General features: G+C 42.4%; 1 protein-coding gene across 4 annotated transcripts in view; it reads right to left on the bottom strand.

Annotated features, from left to right (window-relative positions):
• Positions 1-27,985, bottom strand: part of CDH12 (cadherin 12) — a 2,479,035-nt gene that overhangs the window by 100,389 nt on the left and 2,350,661 nt on the right. For all 4 annotated transcript variants that reach the window (XM_029590315.1, XM_029590316.1, XM_029590317.1 and 1 more), the window contains one exon: positions 7,318-7,571. In XM_029590315.1, coding sequence (XP_029446175.1) covers positions 7,318-7,571 — 254 coding nt within the window. The remainder of the gene's footprint in view (positions 1-7,317; positions 7,572-27,985) is intronic.

Below are 27,985 nucleotides of genomic sequence, written 5' to 3'. Positions count from 1 at the left end.
GCAGAACTGGCATCTGAATGGCAGAAGAAATTTAAAGTGGACAGGTGCAAATTGATGCAGACAGGGACAACAATAATCTTAACCAAATGTGCAAAGTGCTGGGTTCCACATTAGGAAATACCACTCAAGAAATGGATCTCGGTTTCCCTGTGGGCAATACATTGAAATTCTCAGGTCGGTGTGGAGTAGCAATCAAGCAAAGAGAATATTAGGAATTATTTGGAAAGGAATAGAGAAACTGATAATACTGGGAGGAGGAATAGCCTAGTGGTTAGAGCAGTGGACTATGAACCAGGAGACCAGGGTTCAAGTCCTGCTGTCGCTCCTTGTGACCTTGGGCAAGTCACTTTACCCTCAATTACCTCAGGTACAAAAAACTTAGATTGTAAGCCCTCGGGGGATAGAGAAATACAGTACCTGAATGTAAACCGCTGTGATATCTCACTTGAGATGAATGTCAGTATATATATAAAAAAAAAAAAATGCCTCTGTACAGATCTATAGGAAGACTGGGTCGACAATTTTAGTCTTTATCTTCAGTCATTTACTATATTACTGTGTTACAATCCTCATTATGTTTCCCACATATATGTGCTCACATTAAAAAAAAAAATCATATAAAATATCGTTAAACAACCATTATATTTCCCAGGATAAACTGAACTTACAGAAGCCACTTTTCAGAACTTTAAGTCTTTTTCCTGGAATAGTACTGCACTTCTGCAACATTCCTAGCTCGGGCCAATCCACTGTTGATACAAATAGTACCATTTGTCTTTGTCACTATCAATTTTTCTCATCCTTTCTCCTAATCACCTTTCACCATTTGTACCTGCTAGCAAAACAGCATTCTTGCTGCTGCTGCAGCCTCAGACTCCATCGCCTTCTCAGCACTATGATTACAGTTTCATTCAGTATCTCCAACCCACACTCTTGGCTCCGAGAGAAAGAATGATGTGCTTTCCGAAACTCGCAGCAATGGTGCAATGACTAGAAGAATAGGAACTATTACTTCGCTGATGTGGTTACTCCAAAGACTTCTGTATATGGTTTGTTTGTTTTTTATAGTGTTGTCAGTAATGTATGAGTATGACTGCATCTTCTAATGCTGTTTTTTTATTTTTCTTGGCAGGCAGAACACGGTTTTCAGCCTCTGCAAAACTGAGATTATTGTTGCTGTGACGGTGATGATAATGCCAAGTGTTTTGGGATTAGGATAGTTGGTAAGGAATCACTGCTGCAGTGTTGCTACTGGATGAAACTATTCTGGGTATTTCAGATATATCTGGAACAGAACAGGATCTTTATTTAATTCAGCTCCGTTGGGCCTAGGAATCATCGTCAACAATCATTTATTTATATCACGCTATCCAAAACACAAAGTTCAAAGCATAATACAGCAGAGCTGGACTTTATATATAAGGCATGGTGATCAACAAAAGTTAGCAAGTATAGGTTACAGTTTACAGGTTTATGTGTTCTAGAGACAGGCATGTAAGTATTTTTCACTGGCAGAATAAATTAATAAGGCAGGTATTTCAATAAATAGAGCAGTGTTCAGTAGAATTTGCGAGTATAGGTTTCAGTTTACAAATTAACATGTTCCAGGGCAGACATACAGATATAAGTTTCCAATCACAGTTTAAACTAATAAAAGTAGGCAGCAAAATAGATATTGGCTAAACAGCAAGTGCCTTTTGCACATCAGTATGTTAGGCAGTGAAGTTTCACGAAACTTAAGAGGTTAGTGTGAGAGTGTCATTGATCATCTCAGTCAGGGCATGAGAATCTCTCTTTCTTCAACAATAGCATAAAATAGACACATACAAAGGAAAGATGATCTCAAGTGATTTGTTATACATTGCTTGAACACTGCCAGAACATACTGACTATTGTAACTAAGGGCCGGATTTACTCATAGGCAACTGTCTCCAGTGCCAAACATTCAGGCCTATCCTGTAAAGTGCGGCCACGTTTACCCTGCTCCTAAGCCGTTTTTAACTTCGTTTTCGGCCGCGTTAGCCCTTCCTGCGATCCCGAATCCCCTTTAACCTACTTCTACCGCGTCCTAAATTCCCTGGGCAACCCCTTCCGCCCGCGGCATGCATATTGCATGCAAACGAGCGAATTAGCGCGATATTGCATGCAAACGAGCGAATTAGCTATTCACCTAGCATCCCGTAACCCGCGCCCCGACTAACGCTACCTTTCCCTGCCGTTTTGTCGCGCGTTTAACCTGCAAACTTACCGCCTACCCTGACCCAGGCGGTAGAGGCATGGGTAAGGGTAGGTGGAAAGCTTTCCCCCAGCCCCCGCTCACCTGCCCCCCGCCGCCATCATGGGTGCCGGTCTCCGTGGCAGCCCCAGGCCTCTCCCCTGCTCCCGAAGCCAAAAAAAAAAAAAAAAGCGAAAAAAACGTTGCAGCCCCCCTCCAATGTCCGGACTGGGGCTGCCTTGGAGACTGCAACGGCAAAGCGACTTTTCAGTGTCCCCCCTCCTCTCGGAGCAGGGCGCGAAAAGCCGCCTTGCTCCAGGAGGAGGGGGGACACTGACAGCGGCGAAGCAACGACGAAGACAGCGGCGAAGCGACTTTTCAGTGTCCCCCCTCCTCTCGGAGCAGGGCGCGAAAAGCCGCCTTGCTCCGGGAGGAGGGGGGACACTGACAACGGCGAAGACAGCGGCAAAATGACTTTTCAGTGTCCCCCCTCCTCTCGGAGCAGGGCGGAAAAGCCCGCCTTGCTCCGGGAGGAGGGGGGACACTGACAACGGCGAAGACAGCGGCGAAGCGACTTTTCAGTGTCCCCCCTCCTCTCGGAGCAGGGCGCGAAAAGCCGCCTTGCTCCGAGAGGAGGGGGGACACTGACAGCGGCGAAGCAACTTACTTTTCTGAAGCCATCATCAGGAACACATGCGATCGTAGCTCCTCCCGATGAAGACAAAGATGGCCGCCTGCACGGGGAAAGCGTGCAATTGGCCGCTGAAGACGTGACGTCACGACATCACGTCTTCAGCGGCCAATTGCACGCTTTCCCCGTGCAGGCGGCCATCTTTGTCTTCATTGGGAGGAGCTACGATCGCATGTGTTCCTGATGATGGCTTCAGAAAAGTAAGTTGCTTCGCCGCTGTCAGTGTCCCCCCTCCTCTCGGAGCAAGGAGGCTTTTCGCGCCCTGCTCCGAGAGGAGGGGGGACACTGAAAAGTCGCTTCGCCGCTGTCTTCGCCGTTGTCAGTGTCCCCCCTCCTCCCGGAGCAAGGCGGCTTTTCCGCCCTGCTCCGAGAGGAGGGGGGACACTGAAAAGTCATTTTGCCGTTTCTCCGCCGCTGTCTTCTGGCTTCGCCGGTGTCCGGGCTGGGGGAAAGCTTCGTCGCTGTCAGTGTCCCCCCTCCTCCCAGAGCAAGGCGGCTTTTCGCGCCCTGCTCCGAGAGGAGGGGGGACACTGACAAGTTGTTTTGCCGTTGCTTCTGCGCTGTCGCCGCCGTTGCTTCCTGGTATCTGTCATTTCAAATGACATTTGAAATGACAGATACCAGCGTGGCGTGAAGCCTTAGGCCCGCGCACCCAGGATCCTGTATAGGCGCTCTATCCAGTATCCTGGTTGCGTGGGCCTAAGGCTTTTCGGACGCGGCTTACATTTACATATAATTAGGCTTCAGGATCGAGCGGTAGGTGAGCTGCACTGTGCGGGCGGTAACCGTGGGTGCCGTAGGCACTAACGCAGCTCTTCCTACCGCTCGGTACTGGATCACCCTGAGTGGTAGGTACTAGGGCAGGGCTTCTCAAACCTGTTCTGGGCACTTCACAGTCAGTCGGGTTTTCAGGATACCCACAATGAATATGCATGAGATAAATTTGCATATATTGAGACTTCATGGTATGCAAATATATCTCATGCATGTTCACTGTGGCTATCCTGAAAACCCGACTGACTGTGGGATCTCCAGGAGAGGTTTGGGCAGCCCTGTACTAGAGCATTGCTGCTGTTAAAAAGCTGCTATCTGGGTCTGTCTCAGATAGAAGCTTGCATGGATTTCCATAAGAACAGGAAGCCCATGTGGGAGAAGGGTCAGGATGCCACACAGCCTTGAGAGTATGACCAGCAGCTGGAGACCCCATTGCCGAATTTTCTTTTTATAATTGTATTGCTGCTACTGCTGGAGCTGAACACCACTGTGGCTCAGAGGTAGGGGGGAGGACCAGAGAGATGAGGAAATAGATAGAGGCAATCAGGGGTCCCTCCTTTCTCCTTCACAACCTCTTGTACTGCTGATGACTTTGGGGTGGAGGTGGGAGTCAGAGCATCTCCCCTCACTGCCTATGAGCACTCGATATATAAATCCAGCCCTGAGCTATTCTTTTCTTTTACTGTTGTACATTCAATCCTTGTAGAACCTAAAGATTTAAAAAAGGATGCCTGGAACTTGATCACTTTCACTGCAAACACACATTTGCTATACAGAAGAGCATCATATATCTGGCATGGTCAAGACCAAGGCCATTCCAGATAATGGAATTTTCTACATATTAAAAATTCTGGATAATGGGAGGTTTTTTTTGGCAAACAAATGTATATAATGGGAGTTTTTTCCAAGTAACAGATCATATAAACTCAACCAATTTTCACATAATAGATTATGGCCCAGGGGCCAGAATTTTTTCTAATTAGTAAGTTTCCAGTTAAGAGATCTTTAGATAAAGTATGCTCTACTGTATTAAAATAATATATGTGAGTTTGTTCTTTCTTCATGCTATTACCCTTTAGTTTATTCCTTCTCTCACATTTTCCTTGGGTTTTTTTTCCCCCAATTTAAATTGTTCCTTTCTCTTCATACATTTTCAGTCTGCTTTTTATCCCTTTCAGCTAGCTATCTACCTGTCTCCATCTCATTCCCAATTCTTCACACTCTGGTCCAGGAATCATAAGAATGTGTCATATCTATAATACATTTTTTAAAATCAGAAAGTATCTGATCATGCTTGATTGTAGATTGAAGACATTAAAAAAAATAATCTTCCCATTTCTACTCTGTATGTCATTGTAGAGCCTTACTGTTTAAGCAGGGATGGGCCAAACTCCTCTAATTTAATTCAAAAAAGCACAAATCTGTGAATACTGGATAAAATTTACTCAGAGTAATTTTGACCCAAATTCATGTAACTATGTACAGAATCAAATTTTGCAGCGTATTGAAATATAGTTATTTTTTAAGTAGTTTAATCTACAAATATGTGCATCTGAAATGGATGACAGAAAAGTACAAGCCAGGAAAAACAAAGAGATTCACGTTGACTTTTTAATGAGTTGCATTTATCTGAGTTAAGAAATGAAAGGCTTAGGTTCATCAGATCAAATCTGTGAGATGATCTGATTCATCTCAGATTATCTGGACCAATGCAGTGTCTTGGGTTAGATAAGTAATTTGGATTTAAATCAGACCAGTTTACCCACTGCTGGAAGCTATCTGGGTAAACAATGATTTAACCAAGTAAACTGCCATGGTTGCAAATGACCCTCTTCTGCCTAGTGAAAAGTATGTCCTAGCTTCCAAAGCGTGCATGCGTTTAGCCACAAGATAAAGAAGCACCGGAGTGTGTGTGTGCTTAAATCGAGAGGGGGGGGGGGGGGTGTGGATTAAACAGTCTGCATTAGGTTTTATAGATGTTCATTTCCAAACTGCTCGCAAAACTGCAAACTCTGAAGATGCATTTTACACTCAGTCTTGGCACCATTTTTTCAAAGGAAACGTATGCATGCATTTTTACTTTCAAAACTGCCCATTTAAAAAGGTATCTGTAGAAGTTTGCACTTTTTTCTTGTAGAGAGTTTTCAAAATTCATAAACATGTGCATGGTTTTCTCTGTCTCCATTACAATGCAAGTGAGAGTATGGGCTTTCTGGAGCCACGCCTGTAGCTCTACCCGCACACAGGGTGGGCAATTTTGAGACAAGCAATTTACATTAATAACATGATTTTTGCCTGCAAGGATCCCTTTGACAATTACCCTCAGGCAAGTTAATTTGAAGTTATTTCTGTGGGTAAAACAGAGTTTTAGCCATGGGAATGGTCTGTTTGAAAATGACCCACCCTGTGTGTGGGCAGCTGTATGCACAGTGACACTCAGAAGTGTAACTTTACCTCCAAAAGAAAGAGGTGCTCCTGGGGTGGAGTTGGGGAGGGATTTAGTATTTACAGGCACACGTTTGAATTTTTCAAAGTACAGAAACATAATGGCAGAAAATGACCATATAGTCTACCTAATCTGCCCACCCATACCAGCTAAGCTCTACAATCCCTACCACTCCCTCTGAGATCCCCTGTGTTCATCCTAGTCTCTAAAACCTCCAAGGGGAGGCTGCTTCATGCATCCACCACCCTCTTTGTAAAGAGATATTTCCTTAAGCTACTCCTGAGTCTTTCCCCTTTCATCCTCATCCCATGGCTCCTCATTCCAGAGCCTTCTTTTCTTTGAAAGCAGCCCATTTTCTGTGCATGGAAACCTTGAAGGTATGTGAATGTCTCTAACATGCTGGTGCTCGCTTCAATACTTGCATTGTACCAGAGTTCATAAGCCAAAATGTGCCTGGAACTTCCGTTTAATCAGGCCAGTAGCACCCAATACAATTTGGACTACTTTGGCATCTTCTTTCTGCCACATTTTTTCAAATTGTGATTGATCTTCCCTCTTTCCCTATGTGACCCTGTCATCTCTCAGGACAGCATAGGAGGTCCCCACCCGTCACAGTACCAAGAAGTATGATGTTAAGAGTAATGTACATGTTCTCCTGTGTACCTGAAATAACTTGGCCACAATGGGGGAATAGCCCTACCACATTTTCTATCATGCCACCCTCTGCAGAGTAACTTGATTAATGGTGTAATTGGCTCCTGCTAAAGTTTCTCCCTCACATAGAGAGGAGGAGCTAGGATTTATTTTTATAAGTTCACTCCTTGTTGGTAAAAGGATGATTGTATATGTGCACGTCTCTAATCTTGGTATGTCTCTAACGTAAAAATGTTAGCGCGCATTAATGGGAGTTAGTATGCAATAACGGGGAGTTAGTGCATAGTAATCTGAAATTCGGGTCGTCCCCCCCGAATTTAAAAGGCCCGAACCATGGGAAATACAAAATTTCCTGTGACGGGCCGAAAACGAAGCCTGAACCGAAAGGTTCAGGCTTCGCACATCTCTATTGGATGATTATAAACAAATTGAAAGATCTATTTTTATGGTATATCTGAACAATTTCTATGTTTGCATAGGGAATGCTTGGGATGCAGTAGATAAGTTGAGGTACATAATAATGAAACATTTACTAACCTAACAGGACTGGTACCCACATCAATGTCTTGAGCAGTCACAGCTCCTATAATGGTACCAATAGGGGTATCTTCATAGACGTCCATGGTGTATAAAGGCTTGCTAAACACAGGAGGTTCATCCACATCAAGAATATTAATCTTCACTGTCGCTGTATCTTTGAATGGACCAACCGAGTGGAACCGATGATCAAGGTGAATATTGGATGCTTCAACTTTAAAGGTATATGCCTTCTTTGTTTCAAAGTCTAATGGCTGTGGCAAGGAAACAAAAATATGTAAACACTAGATTGTAATGAAGTCTTCAAGATAGAATCTTATAATTTCCAATATTATTTTTATAGCCACCACCTTAAAAAACAAACATTTTGATTTAATATAGTAAAAGATCATTTGGAAAACATGGTGTTTTGGACTCCAATCCCACATGCTAGCTGTAGTGTACTTTAGCATTTTAAAAGCAATGTTCTTGATGTATGTCAGCTTGTTACGTCTATAGATGAAGAAGTGAAAGGGAAAGATTAACTGGCAACACAAAAGAAATTTAAATTGGGCAGTGTAGATGGATCTTTATAACCTTATTTACCATCATTTTATTTGTTTCTCTATATATTATAGCTTAGGTCAATACTAAAATTATTTTGTTAAAGGGAATTCTGAACCATTGGTTTGTACACATTAAAACGTACAATTCTGTATATTTTGATTCAGTCTAACTCTATAAACAGTTACAGACCAGTAGAGATCATGGACGGATCGTAATAGAAATGTTGAAAAGGTTGCAAAGTGGCTCCATTAATTTTAAGACAAGTTGATCCAGTCCTGGTTTGGTGTTTTAGATATGATTTCTCCAAGAAAATTAGACATATAGCCCATACCTGCAATGTGGTAAAAAACAAAATTGAATCATCTTGCCCTGGGAAAAATAGAGCTAATGCTCATTCATAGGTTCCTGTAAAGCAATGCAGCCCCAAGTGCCTGTGCCATGCTTCAGATTGACCAACCAACACAAGCACTACAATCTGCTCAATGTGGCCTATTATAGGTCCTGTCGCCTCATTTAGCCCACCTGACAGAGGCCCATGACAGAGCTTCTTCTGTTACCAGACCATTATTTTGCAATTCCCTGCCCAAGCAATTGCATGGGACAACTTGAATGCAAACATTTAAGAAGGCTCTGAAAACATTGCTGAATGACCTTGCATTTTACTGACCCTTGCCAGCACATGCTTTCTGATATTTTACTGTGCAACAGATATTGTTCATTTCAGCCACTGCCTTTACCAGCTTCTGAAATGACTGGGTGTCTCTCTAGATGAGTGATGCTTTTTCATTGAGCAAGTAGGCACCCTAAAGATGATAATTTGGGAAGATAGCTGCATCCTGAGTCATGTTAATGAATGTGTCCTTTATGTGATTTTAGCAAGGTAAGTTGTTCCTCACCTTGAATTTTAGAAAGTGCAGATAAATAAATGTTTTAAATAAATACATAATCATAATAAGACCTCCCTGCATTTTTAGCACTGTAAGAAAAGAGTCAATTCTACCTTTCTTTTGTCAGTTCTATTAGTTCTTATATATGTTAGTTAATGCAACCCTTTTTGTATTGTACACTGAATTAACATCATATAGTCTGTATTTGTGCAATCTGCTGATCTTATATTGATTTACTACTGATTTGTTGTTAGGCAGAGTACATCATTTCTTATCATCGAATATTGCAATTCATGCTGACTGGGCTACAAAGAAAAAAACGAAAATGCATAGGTTTGTTGTTATCAGCTAATGCAGGACAATTAGAGGTAGTCAGTGCAGCTTTTGGAATGTAAAAACATGATTTTGGGAATCATGTTGATCCTGCCCTTCCATTATGATTTTATAATGAAGACTATACATTATAATTCACATTCTGTAAGACTGTCCTTTTTGACCAGCCAGCCAAATCAATTATAGACAAGCAAAGACAACTACATCAAACCTGTTGAACTTAAAACAAAAAATAATTATGGAAAGGAGCAAAGTAAGAAGACTCCCCTGCCACATTATACAAAGGTACAATAAATGCACAATAAAAATCATGCTTGCTTAAAGATGCCAATCTTGGTATTTATCTAGCATCAGGCTTCCCTTATTCCCCTTCCAATTTATATTTTACACGAGGCATGTGTCTATGACAAAAGCTTTGATAACATAGCATCAAATTCTCATAATTCATAGAAGATAGCAGTCAGTATCAACACTACTAGGAATAGAATGCTAAACTCAGAATCAATATTGTTCCAGGTAGGGTGCAGTAACACTAGCAGCAGCAGAATCACTCAGGTTAGTTTCTCCAAATGGGTATGCTTTCTGTATACCAATCAAACACACAAAGATCTTCGTGCGAACCTATATATCAAAATTGCCTTTTACTATTAGCTCACTATTTTCCTTTTTACAGGTAACAATTTAGATTCTAACCTAGAGAGCAGGTGATCAAATAACGCAGTAAGGAAACAACAAAGAATAGATGCCCAAGGGTCTTTTGCCTACCTTGCTGTTTTCTGGGCCTGTCCCTTTTAAGGATTATGTCTAAAAGACTCTTGGGCATCTATTCTTTGTTGTTTCCTAGATAGCAGGTGAGTCAGGTTTCATTCTCTATTTATTTTCAGATTCCCACCTCGCTTAGGTATGTAATGAGATTTCAAATCACTCTCATACCTCAAATATTTACAATTTATTAACCTTATTTCTTTTGTTTTCCAAGAGCCTCAGAATATGATGCAAGGTATCAGATAAGTATTGGACCAAAACCTTTTCAAAACCTAACAGAATTATTTTTCAAAACTGAACATAAGTTTACTTGTATACTCCTAAGCAGCAATATTCTACAATGGAAACCATACATCTTTTAAGATATATAAATACTAGGGATGTGCAAAGCACAAACCTTTCGGTTTGGGCTTTGTTTTCGGCCCGCCGCAGGAAATGTCGTATTTCCCGTGGTTTGGGCCTTTGAAATTTGGGGAGATCCGAATTTCGGATTAGAGCGCGATAACTCCCATCAGTGCGCACTAAATTTTTAATGTTAGCGCACGCTAATGGGAGTTGGCACGCATTAACTCCTGTTAGTGCGCACTAACCCAAAACCAAATTTTTCTGAAATTTAGGGAAACATTTGTTACGGTTTTGGGGTCCCCGAACCAGGACGAATTAGGCAATGTCATTGAAATTGCCTAATTTGTCCTAAACGATAGCACATCCCTAATAAATATTTCAAGGTCAATATTCAGCATCACTTAGCTGGACATATTCAGGCTTATCTGGCTATGTGGCAATGTTTGACTATTTGGCTAAATAGTTATCTGGCATAAGGGGTTAGTGGGATGGAGGCAGTCCGGGGCATAGCTACTTATCCAGCTAAGGGCCAGATTCAGTAAGGCTTTTCTCCCATTTTGTGTCTATGGGAAAAACCTTTAGTGCAGGGGTGGCAAACTCCAGTCCTTGAGGGCCACAAACAGGCCAGGTTTTCTGGATAACCACAATGAATATTCATGAGATAGTTTTGCATACATTGGAGGCAGAGCATGCAGATCTATCTCATGTATATTCAATGTGGATATCCTGAAAACCTGGCCTGTTTGTGGCCTTTGAGGCCTGGAGTTTGCCACTCCTGCCTTAATGAATCAGGTACTAAGTTAGCTGGATAAATTAGATCTGATATTGAGCTAACTTTTAGATAGTTGGGTATGTACACAAACAAGTAAATTATAAAAGGTGCACACGTGCACCCATAAACATGTGTATTGGGCATGCAAGCAAAAATATGCTCAATTTTATGTGCAAGTATATCTCTACTACACATGTGTGTCAGAGAAGAGAGAGAAAGCCTCTTTTAAAGGGCCAATCTCTATATATCCCACCATAAAGGGGACACTTTCAACTTAGGGTGGCTTGGGGGAGGCAGTGTTACATTGGACTGCCTATGGCGCAAGGGTCTGTAGACACTTGTAACACCACCTGCCAAAACCCACTCTGTTGAAAGTGCCTCCCTTTCAGTGGATATATATATAGTGTCAGATTGGCCCTTTAAAAGAGTCTCTCTCACTCTCTTTCTCCCCAGACTTGTGCCTCATCAGAAACAGTAGTGGCATGCATTGTCATGGTCAGCCTTGCAAAATTCAGGGGTTGTGTGTGTACATCTTAGCCCCACCCCAGAACACCCATTCCTGCCCTTTTTCTGTGTTCTTATTCTTAAAGTGCGCACAAGTATGTACACATGTACTTCCCGGCTTCTTAAAATTTGCATTGATCATACGCGGCCCACATATGCGTGTATGGGATCATTTTCATTTTTGCGAGAGCAATGCTTTTAATATAAATATATATATATATATAGATATATATTAAAGCAACAAAACAGCAGGACTTTTAAGGTATGGAGGAGATACTGTGGGTTAATCTGGAAAGAGGGAATGGAACATCTATTTATATTGGTGTGATATACAGACCTCCATTGTAGGTAGAAGAAATAGATAGAGGTTTAATGTGGATTAATCACAAAATTACTAAACATGATGAAGTGTTATTGCTAATGTATTTTAATCTTCCAGATGCTGATTGGGACAACCTGGCTGTGCTATCATCTAGAAGCACAGAGATCCTGATTCTGTGCAAGCAGAACTCTTCCATCAACTGGTAATGGAACCCACCCAGGAGAGGGAAATACTGAACGTGGTCCTTACCAAATGAGACAGTGTTGCCTCTGTCATAGTGGATGATCATCTGGAATCCAGTGATACTGGATGGTGTGGTTCACTATTAGAATGCAGGCAGTGAAGGTTCATTCAAAGGCAAGGGTCGTAGACTTCAGGAAAACTAACTTTGTTAATATGGTGGTAGTAGTGGTGGTGGTGTGTACCTCAAGGAGTTATTAGCTGGATGGGAAAATCTAGGGGAAGTAGAAGAACAGTGGATAAAGCTAAAAGGAATGATTGTAAGGGCAACAAATCTTTTGGTTAGGAAAGTAAATAAAAAGAGGAAAAAGAGACCACAATGGTTTTAAGAAGTAACTGAACAGGTAAAGAAAAAAAGTTAGCATTCATAAACTACAGGAGATGACAGAGAAGAAGACAGAAGAAGATATCTGAAAAAGCTAAGAAAAACTGAGAAATAGTCAGGAGAGTGAAGCTGTAAATGAAAGAAAAAAAACAAATACATTACAATGAAAGGACAAGACCTTTTCCTAGGAGGAAGAACAAAAGTGGCTTTGAGAGACTCAGAAGTGAAAGTGAAGAATACGCAGATGCTGATGAGAGAAAGCAGAATTGTTTAGGAAATATTTCTGTTTTGTTTTCACTGAAACAAAAGCCAGGAGTAGGACCACAGAAAATCAACATAAATCGGATTGGAAGTAAGGTGAACCTCAAAACAATTTTCAGAAAACTATGTTTATGAGGAGCTAGCTAATCTAAAAGTAGATAAAGCAATGGGGTCAGACGGGATACATTATTGGTATTAAAGAAACTTAGACAAGTCCTGGCAACTCCACTCTCTCCGCTTCTTTAGAGTCAGGAGTTGTTCTGAAGGCCTGGAGATAGGCAAATGTGGTTTCTCTTCACAAAAGTAGAAGTAAGGAACTACAGGCCAGTTAGTGATACGTAAATTAATGGAATCTGTACTAAATAGAAGATAGTGCAGTTTATGGAATCTAATGGAATACAAGATCTGAGGCAGCATATTTTTACCAGAAGTAGGTCTTGCCAGACAAATCCAATCAATTTCTTTGACTGGGTGACCAGAGAGTTGGGTCAGGAAGAACACTAGGGGCCAGATTTTACTACCTACGTGCGGGCATAGATTTGTGCGCACACAAATCTTCGCCCGATTTATAACATACACGAGCAGCCACACGCATGTTATAAAATCCGGGGTCGGTGCGAGCAAGGGGGTGCACACTTGTGTACCTTGCACGCGCCAAGCCCTAGGGGAGCCCCGATGGCTTTCCCTGTTCCCTCCGAGGCCGCTCCGAAATCAATCATGTGAATTTTTAAGGGCAAAAATGGGGATCACATTAGCTAAATGACTGGGAAGCCCTGGTGCTAGGGGAGTGAGGTAGAGGCTAGTTGGTAGGTGTTAAGAGGCTTCTATGCAGGATGGGAAGAAGTGATTAAAGTTCCTGAAAGATGGAGGGAGGAATAGTCTTTGGTTTGACCAATGGACCGAGACCCAGGGAAGGCCAGTCTTCAAACCATGCATCTTCCTTGACTTTCCTTGTGACCATGGGCAAGTCAATTCACCCTCCATTGCTTCAAGAACACAATTTAATTGTAAGTCCTCTAGAGAAGGGTCATAACCTGTGTACCTAAAAGATAACTTGCCTTTTGCTCAGGTTTCACAAGGCAATAATCAAATCTAAAATCCAAAATACTGAAGAGAAACTGTGGGTACAATATTAAGATAAATAAAAGAAAGTTGCTAATCAGAACCACAGAACTAAATAAAAAGAGTGAGGTTGTTGTTCACGCCTTTCCCTATTCCTCTCACCTTAAGAGATCACCAGCAGCAGACGAAACAAGCGCTAATTTACTTGGTACAGTGTAGGGTTGCAAGTGGCAGAGTCACAACTCTTTTTCCTTCCTCTCTTTCTGTTGATCATGGTTTTTCCTGATTTTTTTTAGACTGCTTATTTAACTTTTCACTAATCTTATTCACATTCTTGCCAGTCTCTCTCTCACACACATACACACACACACGCACACACACTCTCACATCCGATTGTTGTCTAGCACACAGAGAGCTGCTCAAGTCAATCTTCCTCACTGAGAGAGTCTGTGGATATGGCTGAATATGCTTAGAAATGTTGACAGGCTGAAATATCACAGGAATAACCAAAGCCTTTTCCTCTGTACTTCCAAGCAAGTTGAAAATGGAAAAAGTTTCATTCATCACTTGTGATTTGCAGATCAAATTCCCAGCAATCTATATTTTCCAGATCCTTTTTAGGATTACAATCTAATGAAAGACTCCAAATCAAAAGGAATTCAAATGTAAAAATGATAATTTCTATTTCCAAAGTCATCTTTACATTTTAAGCATTATTATTAAACTTAGGTCATTAAACAGAAACATTTCATATGCATGGAAAAGGAAGCTGTGGCAGCTAATCTAGAGCTCTGACTTTTTGTGAGCTCCTGGTTCCTAAGTATAATAATAATAACAATGATAATTTGAAGTCTCAGCTTTATGTATTCTTCAGCAGAATGAAAGTAGAGAACCACTGTTTTTCTAAACAGAGAACTATCAGATAACACATTACAGTTCTCCTTCTTCTTTAAAGGTTCTGCTTTACTGTTGTTTCTAAGGAATTGCTGACATCTAGTGGCATTAAGTAAGAATAGTAAGGCTAAATTATTAGCACTGTATTCCTCAGACATTATCCGTTTATGTCATTTGCAAACTGCATTATTGCTAAGTGTCATTTTGTAAACTACTCACGATATTTGACTAGAAAAAAAATATTTTTTTTGTGCAATTAAAAATTCACAGTGATAAAAGTCTAGACAATGTCACAGATCCATGAAATTAAATTCTTAGATGCAAAACTATATTCCATAATCTGGGAGTTTTTATGAGTTGAGTCATTTGTTTTGTATTATAATTGATCCATGAATATATCCCAAATTGGATCTGACCCGCAAAGTAACACTCCCTCTAACACAAGCCCTATACAGGGACGCTTAAAGAAACGTACACTATGTTCTCTAGGAGAAGGGAGGGGAAAGAGATGTATCATAGAAATACACAAATATCTAGTGAGCTTCAAAAAAGTACAAGACACAGGAAATGTTCACTGAAAACAACATGCATAAACAAGGGTCATGACATAAGAGTGAGCATGAGGAAAACTACTTTACTGAGCAAGTGGATGATGCCTGAAATCACCTACCAGAAAAAAATAAATCCTACATGCTTAGGGCAGATACAGAGGGCAGTGATCAGGAGAGTGAATAAGGGAGTCTCAGGAAGGGATAACTGCGCAGACTAGGTGGACCAAGATATCCTTATCTGCCTACATCTACTACAGAGGAATGCTAAGTTGCATAGGGAAAGGTTTAACCAGTAGATAAAAGGGAGTAATAAAGCTTCTGTACAAGTCATTAATGAGACCTCATCTGACATAATAAATTGTGCTAATGTTAGTGCAGGTTTTTACTCTTGTTTTGGCATGCATTTTTCAGAGGAAAGTTAACTCTAGTATGAAACAGGGGTTTTGACTCCTATAAAATGTGTGCTAAACCAGGAATAAAAGTGAGCACTAAAATGAACATGGCGGAATGCAAAACCCAACAATGGAGGGAGGTACATTAAAGGGCAGCAGCTTAAAGCACATTTTCTGAATGCTGGAAATTCAACGCCTGGTTCAGAGCAAGAGTAAAACAACTCACATTTCTGGTGGCCATGTTGTTGTACTATTGCTGTGCCCAGTGTGGTAGTGCTTAGCTGCTTATATCAGACTGGGCGCAGAAATTGAATGACTTTGGCCACCAGAAATGTGAGTTAAGTTTTACTCTTGCTCTGAACCAGGTGTTGAATTTCCAGCATGCGAGTTTACTCTACCTTGGAAGCAGGAGTTTAATCTCCAGTGTAAACTTTTGGGGTGGGCACCTAAAGCTGAAGAGTACACTGGTGCTATGCATCCCAACTTTGGCACACTGTTTAACTGTAGATGCCAACCACAGGGAACTTACACTTTGTAAATGTCTGCTCCCGAGAACCCATTTTTACATCCAAGGCCATTTTGGCTAGGGATTAAAGCATAAGCTTTCTGGAGTGAGTGCTTACGGCTGAACAGGATTCCAAAATCGGATTCACGGCATTAAAGTGCATACTCTTCAGCTGAAAGGGCCCACCCCCAGAGATTTTGCTTGCAATGCTTTGCCAAAATGGCATTGCATGTGCGATTAATGCTGTGCATCCCAACTTGTGGACATATTCTTAAATTCAAGGCCATTTTGACAAGGCATGGCAAGTAAAGACACCGACAGCTAGATGAACAAAGCATAGGCTGTCTGGGTGGGCACCAACAGCTGAACAGTACTCACATTGGCACTTCTGTACTGTCCAGCTGTTCAGAAAAACCAAGAAAACCTATGGCTGGCTGGTGCCTGACACAGAGAGTTTACATTGGAAATTTTACTCCTGGGTCTGAGGTGGAATAAACTCACATTTCTGGTGGCCAACATTGTCTACTGTTGTGCCCAGTGTGGTACTTCATCTCAGACCCGGGAAGGATTTAAATTGGCAAAGTAAGCTCTCTGGGGCTGGAATCTACATCTGAACAGAGCATAAGCTTTGTGGGGCAGGCATCTACAGCTGAACAGTATGCCAAAGTGGGATGTACAACACCAAAGTTCATACTATTCAGCTGAAGGTGCCTTCCCCAAAGAGCTTATGTTTTGTTCAGCTGTAAATGTGCCTTGCCCAGGGAACTTATGCTGGAAATGTAATGCTTTCTGGTGGCCAAATTATTCTACTGTTGTGGTCAGTAGAAATAACTAGACACCACCACATGAGCAGATTAATAGAATATCATTGCCTCTAGAAATGTAACTTTTACTTTGCCTCAGTTCAAAAAATTAACTTGAAAATCCACACTAGGCATGCCAAGGGAAATCAAAGGGTATGCTCTCCAAAATGGACAACTACATCCATAGGGATGTCAGTATGTACTGTTTAGCTGTAGGTGCCTGCCCTAGATAGCTTACTATTTGATTTCACTTGGCATGCCTTGTCCAAATGGCCTTGCACGCAAGATTATGCCCAAGTCGTGATGACCAGTCCAGTCTTGCATGCAAGACCATTTTGGTCACGTCTTCCAACATCAAGCACTTACCTCCTTGTTTTAAAGCACTTATTAAAGCACTTTTCTGCATAAGTGCAGATTTTCTAGGTTAACTCACATTTTAGTGCATTTTTTCATTTAGCATGCTTTTCTTTTTTTACTCCTGCTCGATCTGCATTCCATTAGCTTATTGTAGCCACAGGGGCCCCTGTTTTTAATGCATGCATTAAGTAAAACCTGCATTCAAATTTAACTCTGATTTTAGCACGGGTTTTATTACATCAGCCCCCAGAGTTTTGTGACCAATTCTGGCAGCCATACTTCTAAAAGGATACAAACACAATAGAGTAGAGATGTGATTCGGCTGAACCTTTTGGTTTGGCCTTCGTTATTGGCCTGCCACGTAAAATTTCGTTTTCCCACGGTTCGGGCCAATTTTTTCGGCTGCCCTGAATTTCGGGGTTAGCGCGCACTAATGGGGTGTTAGTGTGTGCTAACCCCGAAAAATGAATTTTCCCAAAATTTTGGGAAAATCTGTTGCGTTTTTTGGGGTGGCAGAACCAGGACGAATGCACATCCCTAGAATAGAGGCAGATCAACAAAGAAAGGATCTCAAAATGGTGCAGAGTCTACTTACTTACTCTACTGAATGTAACTTGCCTTGAGCTACCACTGAAAAGATGTGAGTTAAATACACAATACAATAAATAAATCAAAGCCCTGTCAAATGAAACTTAAGGATTTAACTATATATATATCCTAGAAGGAGGAGGGAAACAGGATGTGAAAAGCATTCAAATACTTCAGTAATGCACAAGCAGCAAGCATTTTGCATTACAAAGGAAGTTCTATGGAAAAAGGTCATGATATGAGGATCAAAGAAGGTACAATAAGGAGTAATATTCTAAAATAGTTCTTCACACAAAGCTCTGCGGATGCAAAAACAATTACAGAATGAGGGAGCACTGGAGAAACTGCTACTGGATGGATATGTGAGAGATTTGCTCTCAGAGGAACAAAACAATATTTAAAAAAAAAAAAAGATAAAATGTAAATCCTGCAATCAAAATTGCTTTCCAAATACTTACTGTATCTTAAGAAATGACTGTCATGACCAGTGGTAAATCTGGTAATGAATGACCTCATTGCTCAGTGTCAAATGGAATCAAAGGTCAAAACAGGCCTCTCCATCACCACTACTGGCGGGGGAGCTGAAACCTCTCTTACCATTTATTTATTTATATGTTTATTTATTTAAAATCTTTTCTATACCGTCATTTAATATATACCATCACAATGGTTTACATGCAGGCACATATATTAATGCTGGTAAATGATATATGTACATTCTAAACAGGTGCCATTAAGGTTCGGCTACATGAATTCATAATAAATGCTATTCAATGAGTGTGTTAAGTCTTGTCCTTTATATATAACACAAATTTCAAGTATAATTCTTATTATCTGCAACATTCTAATATTTTAGCAGTGAGGTAAAAAAGTTAATAATAAAATCCACACTTAACGGGATAAGTGCTGTGCTGATGTTCTGTCGCCTGATTCCTCTAACCTTTATTCTCCATTTTCCTTGTCAAAAGCTTGTCTAAAAAGCCATGTTTTCAAAATTTTTTTAAATGGTTTGAGGTCTCTTTGTAGTCTAATCTCAAGTGGCATGGTGTTCCATAGTACCGGTCCTGCTAAGGATAATGCCCTTTCCCTAACTTGGGTTAGTCTTGCTGTCCTTACGGAAGGGATGGTAAGGAGAGCTTTATTGGCTGACCTCAGGTTTCTATGTGGAACGTGTACCCGTAGTACTGTGTTCAGCCAGTCTGCTTTTTCGTCATGTATTAATTTATGTATTGTACATAGAGCTTTGTACTGTATTCTGTGTTCTAAGGGCAGCCAGTGTAAGTCTGCTAGAGTTTCTGTGATGTGGTCCCTTCTTCTTTTACTAGTTAGTATTCTGGCTGCGGTGTTCTGTAGTATTTGAAATGGTCTTAATGTTGTATTCGGGAGTCCTAGTAGAAGGGCATTACAGTAGTCAGTGCTAGAGAATATCAATGCTTGGAGCACTAATCGAAAGTTTGTAGGTGTTAGTAATGGTTTTAGTTTCCTTAGAATCATGAGCTTTGCATAGCCTTCCTTTACTTTTAAAGATATGTGTTGTTTCAGACTACGTTCTGGTCTATTATTACTCCAAGGTTCCGTACCTTTTCTGTTAGTTCTATTTTTTGGTTGTTTTTAAGCATTATTGGGGTTTGAAATATCTCGCTGCTTTTTCGTTCTAAATGTATGAATTCTGTTTTTTCGATGTTAATGACTAGTTCCATTTGGTTTAGCAGCTGTTTGATGATGTCTAGGTACATAATAGCTAGGTTTAATGTTTTTTCTATTGTGTCATTGATGGGATAATCTCCATAATCATTATCCATGATTATCGAGAAGCTGCAGTCCCTAAAGTTACTAACAACAAGGAACCATGGTGCAACAAAAGAAATTAAAACAGACTTAACTTTTTGTATGGCATAATTCTCTTTATTTTGAAGGAGAGTGGATAAAAGTCAGTGCTACCCAGCTATGTCCTCTCCTTTTCGAGAACCCCATCACTGAACTGGTGAATCTTTTGCCTCCATTCAATGTTAAAATAAAGAAAGTCCCCGCCTAGCACTATGATCCCTTCCTACTCTACCAAACATCAAAGAAAGTGCCCCCTGCAGCCCCCTGATCATCCATTCCATCCATGACTGATCCTTGGATGGGTATGGGGCCCAGGGCGAATCTGTCAGAGTATGGCCATCTAGCACTGCTGGCCACTAAGGTTTCCACAGCTGCCATGTGAAGCCCCACAACTCCTAACCCTCCAGTTGTCAAGGAAAGGAAATGATGTCAGACACTGAATGGTACAACGGAGGAGGGGGGGGGGGATGATACTGTGGGAGTACGGGGGAATCCCAAAGCATGAGGCTGAGGGCAATTTCCCCAGTTCACCCTCCCCCACCCCCAAGGACAGCTCCCACCTCCCCTGATGTCAATGTAAAGAAAGCCCACTCCCTGCAGCCCTTTGATCTTCTCTCCCACCACCCCAACTTTCCAAGTAAAGAAAGCTCCCCCATCCCACAGCTCTTTCTCCCACCTAAATCAAAGGAAATCATATCCCTCATGGCTTTATGATCTTCCCTCCCCCAGAATACTCCTTATGAGTTCCCAAAGCCAAGCTGACGTTAGAAAATAGCCACTGCTATTACTGGCATCAGTAGCATGGGATAGACTTAGTTTTTGGGTACTTACCAGGTACTTATAACCTAGATTGGCCACTGTTGGAAACAGGATGCTGGACCCTTGGTCTGACCCAGTGTGGCATGTTCTTATGCTCTTAAAAGGATTCCTACCTCCTTCCAGCCTGGCATCCAGCATTTCTCTCATTCTAGGTAATTAATTTGGATTTTAAATTTAATTACCCACCTTTGCAAATCTGATCACTAGGTTAGTAGATATTTCCATGGCCCCAAAGGATTTGCAATGGAAGGGTTCATTCACTAAGTTGTTTTAGGCATTAATGTGAAGCAAATGCCTTTAACATAGCATTTACTCAAGGTATTTTAAATACTAGCATTAATAGGATTGATGTGCTAATGTATCAAATATGAGTCCAATTTGTATAAATATATTCCATTCCTAAAAGACTGCAAATTCTACAACAAGGGGGAGGGTTTTGAGGGAGGGGAGGGGAATTGGAATTTAAAGTTTGTATACAATATGGAATTTGGGGGATGGAGTTGGCGGTACTGATAGGGATATTAAAAGCCTCTGTTTTGTGTTTTCTTATTGTGGAAGAGAAAAATTTGAAATGTGTAAACTGTCTACATTTTTGCCTAGTGTGAATAACGAACAATAGTACACTAGATTAATGTTTGTTTAACTTTATTCAATAAAAAAGTTTGAACATAAATACCGGATGTTATTTCCCCCAGCACCATGGAGTATGGTAATGAGACAATTAGCATGCAAATGCATGCTAATTGGCTCATTACTAGAAAAAAAAACATGTAAATAAAAATAATGCAGTTTGCCTCATAATTTGCAAGCTGTGTTATTTCATTTAAAGTTGGCTACAAATCTTGAGTTGTAGCTAATTTTTCCCTGGAGCATTAGGATGCTAATGTGTGTCCCATGCTCCCAAGGCCATGATTTGTAGGGGGGCCAATGTCACCAAATACCCTCTCTCAAATGTTCTAAAATTCCTAGGGATCTCTCAAGAGCCTTTGTCCTAACTCTGTCCCCCAGGCTACCTCTTGAGGCAGCCAAAGAAAAAAAATTGAAAATTTTAAAAGTTTAAGGTCTGGTGCTGGCCCTGGCCTCGTGTACCCAAACCCCTTCCATTTGGCAGACTTGCCCCCAAACCCCAGATTTTCACCCTTATGAACTTCCCAGGCCCCTATGATACAGTGGGGGACTGGAGTACCCCTTCTAGGGCTCAGTATCCGGCACAGCCTTTTTTAGAATGGCATCAGCTGGCCAATAGTAGGTCTTTGCCCCTTATCATGTGATAGGGGTAAAGGCCAATTAGTGGCCAGGCAGAACCATTTTGTAAATGGTTGTGCCTGGTCCAGAGCCCTAGGGGTGCTCCTGGCCCCCATTGGGATACTGCTATAGGGACTGAGGGGGAAGGGCTGGGGTCTGGAGTCCACAGGATTTGCTAAATGGGAAGAGCTGCACAAGGACCTGCGCAAGACCTTAAACTTCTAAAATGTTCAGTTTTTTACTTTGGCTATGTGATGGGGAGAGGGGTGTGAGACAATTTTGGCACATTTCAGGGGAAGGGAGGTTTAAGACCAATCAGCCCCTTTAAATCATGGCAACCACATAGCCTGGACCTGCCATTGTGCATTTTTTCTGGAGCTCTCCTAAGCCATGTATTTTGTCTTGCAGTATTTTACTGCCTGGGATAATACCCTGGGGTTTACAAAGCTGTGATACCAAATGCTGTAGCTTATTAAGTCTTACAGTATTATCTCCTCTGGGAAAAACTCTGTGGCTTAGTACATGTATTTCAAAGTTTGTATCTGAAGTGATGCAGGATGAAGGATCATGCCCAAGGGTTACAAGCAGGATTAGTAGGAGAAGTGGGATTTAAACCCTACCTTCCCTGGTTCTTAGCCTGTTGCTCTAACCACTTGGCTACTTCTCTACTCAATGCTAAAACTCTAAGTTGGTAGAAGGTAAGAATGAGTTCTCCTGCTGGTTCAGTTCTGGGATTGTTTGGGGCTGTTAAGTGGGTGTGGGGGTAGGGGTGGGAGGGGAGAATGCAGACTTGTGGGGTCTCTCTTCACTTTGACTTTGGGATGACTTATTTATTTATTTATAAACTTTTCTATACTGATATTCGTAGCGACATCGTATCGGTTTACATTATAACAGCAGGTGGGATGATGAGATGATGGGAGGTAAGATCACATCGGGTGAGGAGAAGGAGGAATTGCAGAGCTGAGAGAGGCTTTTCTTTTTTTCTGATCAGGTGGGAGGGAGGGAGGTAGATTGCAATGTCCTGTTGCACTGGGATAGTATCTAGATTTAGGTTAGCTATCCCTGCACTATTTGGCTGCTTATATTAGGTATTTAGAGCTGAAACTCAGCTGAAACTTGCGGCTGCCTTCATTTTAGGCCCCTTTGAAAATTGTTCCCAATATCTATTATACAGAGATAAATTACATACTAAGGGACTTATTTACTAGAGATTTGCATTCATCGTTCCATCTGTTTCATTCATTTAAGCAGTAAACACGTATCTCACAAATGGATAGTAGGCACGTAGGTGGGTGCCCCTTTCAAGTGCAGTTGCTAAAAATCTTAGTGGACAAGCTAAAACAGATTCAATATTTCTTTTTAAAAAGCCTGCTTAAATGTTGCCGCTATAATGATCAGGCATGATATCACAAAATGTCTAGCGCTGACATGCTAATTGTGTCCAAGTACTAAACAGTGTGTAGCTGCTACTAACGTTTTCTCTGTGGTGCACAGGGAACTGCTGACACTTTTCTTCTCGACAGGGTTTCCTCTAACCTCTTTGGGGTTTGAACTTCATGGGCTTGCTTCTCAATCAGACCATAGAGATGTAAGCGGTTCAAACCATGGAAGGCCTGGAATGCACCTGCTGGGGAGAAAGGTTTGGTGTTTCCACATGCACCTTATAGGGAGCATTGGCCGCACTCAAAATAATGAGCATGATCCACCTCCTGGCTTCAAAACTGTAAACCTAACATATGAGCTTGGTTGTCAGTACTGATGAGAGAAGAGGAAGAGTTACTGGACCTCAGAAGAGAAAAAGAAAGGAAAGGAAAAACCAGGTCAACCACAACTACATCTAATGTTAATTGAGGAGGAGGAGGAGGAGGAGGAAAGTGTAGAGGAACTGGCAGAGGATCCAGAGCCAGAGGCTGAAAGAAGCACTACAGAGGCAGGCACATGACCACACCAAGGGATGCTTCTCTTCCCTCATGAAAAATACACAAAATTTTGGAGCAGAGCCCGGAAAACTCCAATGTGCTCTGTGCAAAAGACTCCATATGAAAAACCATGGCAGCAAAGGTGCACATTTGTAAAAAAGATAGTCAATGACAAGGTTCAAAACCTTAGTCCTGCCCAGACGAAAACCATTAACATAGGACTAATTCCAATCTAACAGAAGAAGCCCTGATACAACGATGAATTAAGAAGCACTACACAGAGCCTGAGAAAACTAGAGAAACAATGGCAGAAATGCCCATCAGCTGAATCCCTAGGGAAATATAAATCTTTCCTTACAAAATACAGTACACTAACCTATAAAGCAAAAAAAAAGATTACTATGCTTAACAGATACGCGGGATTATATTTAATTATAAACTGTTCTTTGAGGTTGTTAAACATTTAAAGACCTGACATCTTCCATCTCAAGAAACTACAATTTCTCAAAGGCCTCTTCCAATGAATATGCCACCACATTCTTAGACAAAATCAATAAGTTGAAAATACAATTCCCTATCTGTTCTACAACAAAAGCACCAGAAGATTCAAATGGCATGATTAAGTGATCTATGTTCGGCAGAGTATCAAAACTGGAAATTAGTCAACTCATTACTAAAATGAATCCTGCCATGCACTCACGTGACCCAATTCTAGCCAGTTCCTTGAAACAACATTATTGAACTCTAAGGCAACAGAATCTGAGTCACCCCAAAGACATTAAAAAACATTAAATATCACTATCCAAACATTAAGGGAAGCTTGCAGGTTCATGGGAACTTTGCATCCAGAGAGGTGAGAGTTAATGGAGTGTGCACACACTTTAGAGCAGGTGCAAAATATGTGTGGAATAGTGCATGCAGGAAATTTCAAAATGATATGTATTTTACCTCTCCAGCCACTTTTTCACATAGCCAAAAATATGTGCCCCATGAAATAGCTTGTGTGTTTTTGATCATTGAGGGGGATATGGTTCTGAGCCTGGGGAATTCACTCAGGTAAGTACTTACGGGCCGATACAGTACAGTGCGCTCCCTCCGATGGCGATATTGTCGGAGGTCCCGAAGGGTAAAAAAATTTTTGAAGTCGGCCCGCGGCTGTCGGATCGAAAACCAGACGCTCAATTTTGCCGGCGTCCGGTTTCCAAGCCCGTGGCTGTCAGCGGGCTCGAGAACAGACGCCGGCAAAATTGAGCGTCGGCTGTCAAACCCTTTGACAGCCGCTGCTCCAGTCCAAAAGGAGGTGCTAGGGACACACTAGTGTCCCTAGCGCCTCCTTTTGCCTGTTTTTACCGCCGGGCCTCATTTAAATACAGAATTGTGCGCACAGGAGAGTGGCCTGTGCGTTCTCCCCAGAACTTTACTGTATCAGCCCGTTAGTTACCAGGGCAAATTTCTTTGAAAATTGTCCTCCCTATGAGGCATCGGAGAAAAGTATGCATAGATCCACATCTCTTGGAGGAAACCCAGAAGTGGCCAGGTTTGTCCCACTTGTCTCACACCACTGGTACTACACTTCACTGAAAACCTTGGTCTAGATTTATTGTAAGCCTCACAATGTCAACAGAGGCAGCTTCAGAAACACATCAGGGAAAAGTTTGTGGATGACCTGCATTAACAAAGCACATATTAGGAACAGACAGGTCTCCAACTTGTCTATTGATCTTGGTTCCAAATCTAGCAGGGAGAGGAGATTTGGACTGGGCTGGGGCCTAGTGGGTTCAGTAACATTTTGGAAATTTGGAGGAAAACCTGGGGCAGAATCTTTGAGGAAGGTTAGTAACTTGATAGGAGTTGCTGGCAGGAGTCTTTCTGCCTAAGAGCTTCACTTTTCTGAAATAAGAAAAAGTGGTGCTTGTGCTCCAACAATACAACTTACTCATCTTAATCTCTTTTCTCAGGTACAATGGGTTTGTGGAGATCACCCCAAACTTCCACATGCACAGAATTCATGTTGGTAGATCCAACAGCTGCCACAGAGTGCCAGAAAATGAAGCATAGAGGTGATGCCAGCATCCTGGAGTTAGCACCACAACTCACCCAGGATGACAAACCCATACCCTCAGAGGACACACAGCCTGGAGAGTCTGCAAGGAAAAGAACGACTGTCATCAGAAGTGCCTCAGATAGCCCTATGAGATCCAGCCCATTGATGCCTGGGTGGAACTCACCAACCCTTGTCAGGAGGGCACTGTCATCTCATCATCCTCCCTCTGTGAGCAACTAGTAGAGTTAGGGTTGCAACACTTGGATGACAACATCTGTGAATGCCTCCAAGCTCTAATAAAACAGTTCAGCATTCAAACCAAGGGCCACATTCAATAAGGTTGTTCTCCCATTTTGTTTCTATGGGCCCTTAGCAAATCAGGGATCAAAAGAGTTGATGACATCCAAGAAGTCATATATGCCAGGACACTTTTCAGGTTCAAGTCTCATAATGCCAGCAGTGATCTTTGGATAGACTAACCACATCAGTGAGAGCAATTGTTACGATTCTGCCCGCGGCCAGGCCGTGAGCAGTCTCTCACCTTCAGGCTTCCTGATGCCGTCGTTCCATCTCATGGCCCGGAGGCTGCCCACGCCTTCCTTTTTGCACGGCAGGAGCCGCCGTTGTCTCTCCTTCACCTCGCGGCCAGGAGGCCACAGACACCGTTCCCTTGTGGCCATGAGGCCGCCGATGCTGAGCCCCATGCGCAGGGTGCTGTTCCTGCTCTTTTCACCTTCTCGCGGCAGGGAGCACCACCTCCAGCTTCCTCTTCCTGCAGTTGGGAGGCCATCCTGGAGCTCCTCTTTGTGGCTTGGAGCCTTCTGACGCCTGAGTCCTGCTTCCCTGCTTGCAGAATGGCTGCTGTCCCTGGTCCTGCCTCCTTAGGTGTGGGGCCGCGCCTCCTCTCCAGATTTAAAGGGCCTGTTCTCCTGGCTCCTCCTCATGATGTCATTCTGGATGTTCCTCTTCAGCCCTACAAAAGAGCTCAGCCTTCAGTTCCTCTTCGCCTTCACAAGGAGTCAGTCATGGAGTCAGACTGCTCCTGGATCCTCCATTCCAGCTATTCGGTCCAGGAGTTCTTGATGTCCAGCTCCGATTCTTCAAGGCACTCTGTTCTTCATGGGAATTCCCTTGTCTTCCTCTATGGTTCTTGATCCTTCATCTCATCTTCGTTCCATGTTTGGTCTCTCGCCGGATCTTAAGTCCTTGTCTTCAGATGCCTTCATCGTCCAATCCTCCTGATATCTTCACCTTCATATCTTCCTGACGTCCTGCCTTCTGATGTCCTGTCCTTCCTGAAATCTGTCATCCTGTTGTTCTGCCTCTCAGAGCCTCCTCAATGCCCTTGGCTGGGTGACCTGGGTGACCAAAGTCCAGATGTCTCAGATGTCTTGTTCTCCAGTTTATTCAACACCTCCACGATGCTCTTGACTGAGTTTCCTGGGGGTTGAAGTCTAGATGTCCTGACATACCAGACGTCTTCATGTCAAGTTGTCATCATCTTCAGAATCCTTTTGACTTCCTCGTCTTCAGTCTTTTTCACTGCCAAGTGCTCAGACCCTTTTGGCTCCTTTCTCAAGGAAGCCTTCAGACTCTTTGGCTCCCTCGTCAGGGTAGCCTTCTTCTCGGATATCCTGGGTCCGGATCTACCTCATAGTGGACCGACCTCTCTGCAACTTCAGATGACATTCGGATGCGTCTTTCACGCTGGGTCTGAAGCCATCGCTTCTTCAGGTTGGCCTGCACTGATCACGCCTGGTCCCCGAGGCTCTGTCCAGGATGGATGCTGCTACGAGTCAGGACCGGATACCTTCATACTGAGTTTTTTAACTCTTCTGTCATATTTTCACTCAGCAAGTGTCTTCATCAGTGTCCCTGATGTTCTTCTCTTCAATCTTGCCTCATCCTTATCCAGTATTGTCTGACCTCCTCTTCAAGTATCGTCTGATCGTCTTCTTTCTTCAAGTCTCGTCTTGTTCCAGTTCCATCGTCTGCCCTCAACCTCTGTCCGTCCTGGCACATTTGCCGTTCCCATACGGCAGGTATGAAAGGGCTAGCGAGTGGCCGGAGGGCTACCCCAGAGTCAAGCATTGCGTTGTTGGGTCTCTACTGATGCGTTAGGTTCGGCGGAGGTCCGAGTCCCTGGTCTTCTGCCTGTCCGCCTGTACTGAGATACATCTCACCTGCCTCGGCGCTTCTTCAGAGCTCCTCTCTGCAGTTGCGTCATGGTCCAAAGGCACACCACTCTCCCCGGAAGCGGGATTGCTCCCTAGCGTTCCTGTAACAGCAATGACCATCACCATACAGTGAACAGACTTCAGACAACTAATACCACCACTGTGTGCCCCATCCACTGATT

This window comes from Rhinatrema bivittatum, chromosome 2 (genome assembly GCF_901001135.1).
Source record: "Rhinatrema bivittatum chromosome 2, aRhiBiv1.1, whole genome shotgun sequence".
Lineage (NCBI taxonomy): Eukaryota > Metazoa > Chordata > Amphibia > Gymnophiona > Rhinatrematidae > Rhinatrema > Rhinatrema bivittatum.
The sequence above is the reverse complement of the archived record's forward strand: the minus strand, read 5'-3'. Positions and strand labels throughout refer to the sequence as shown.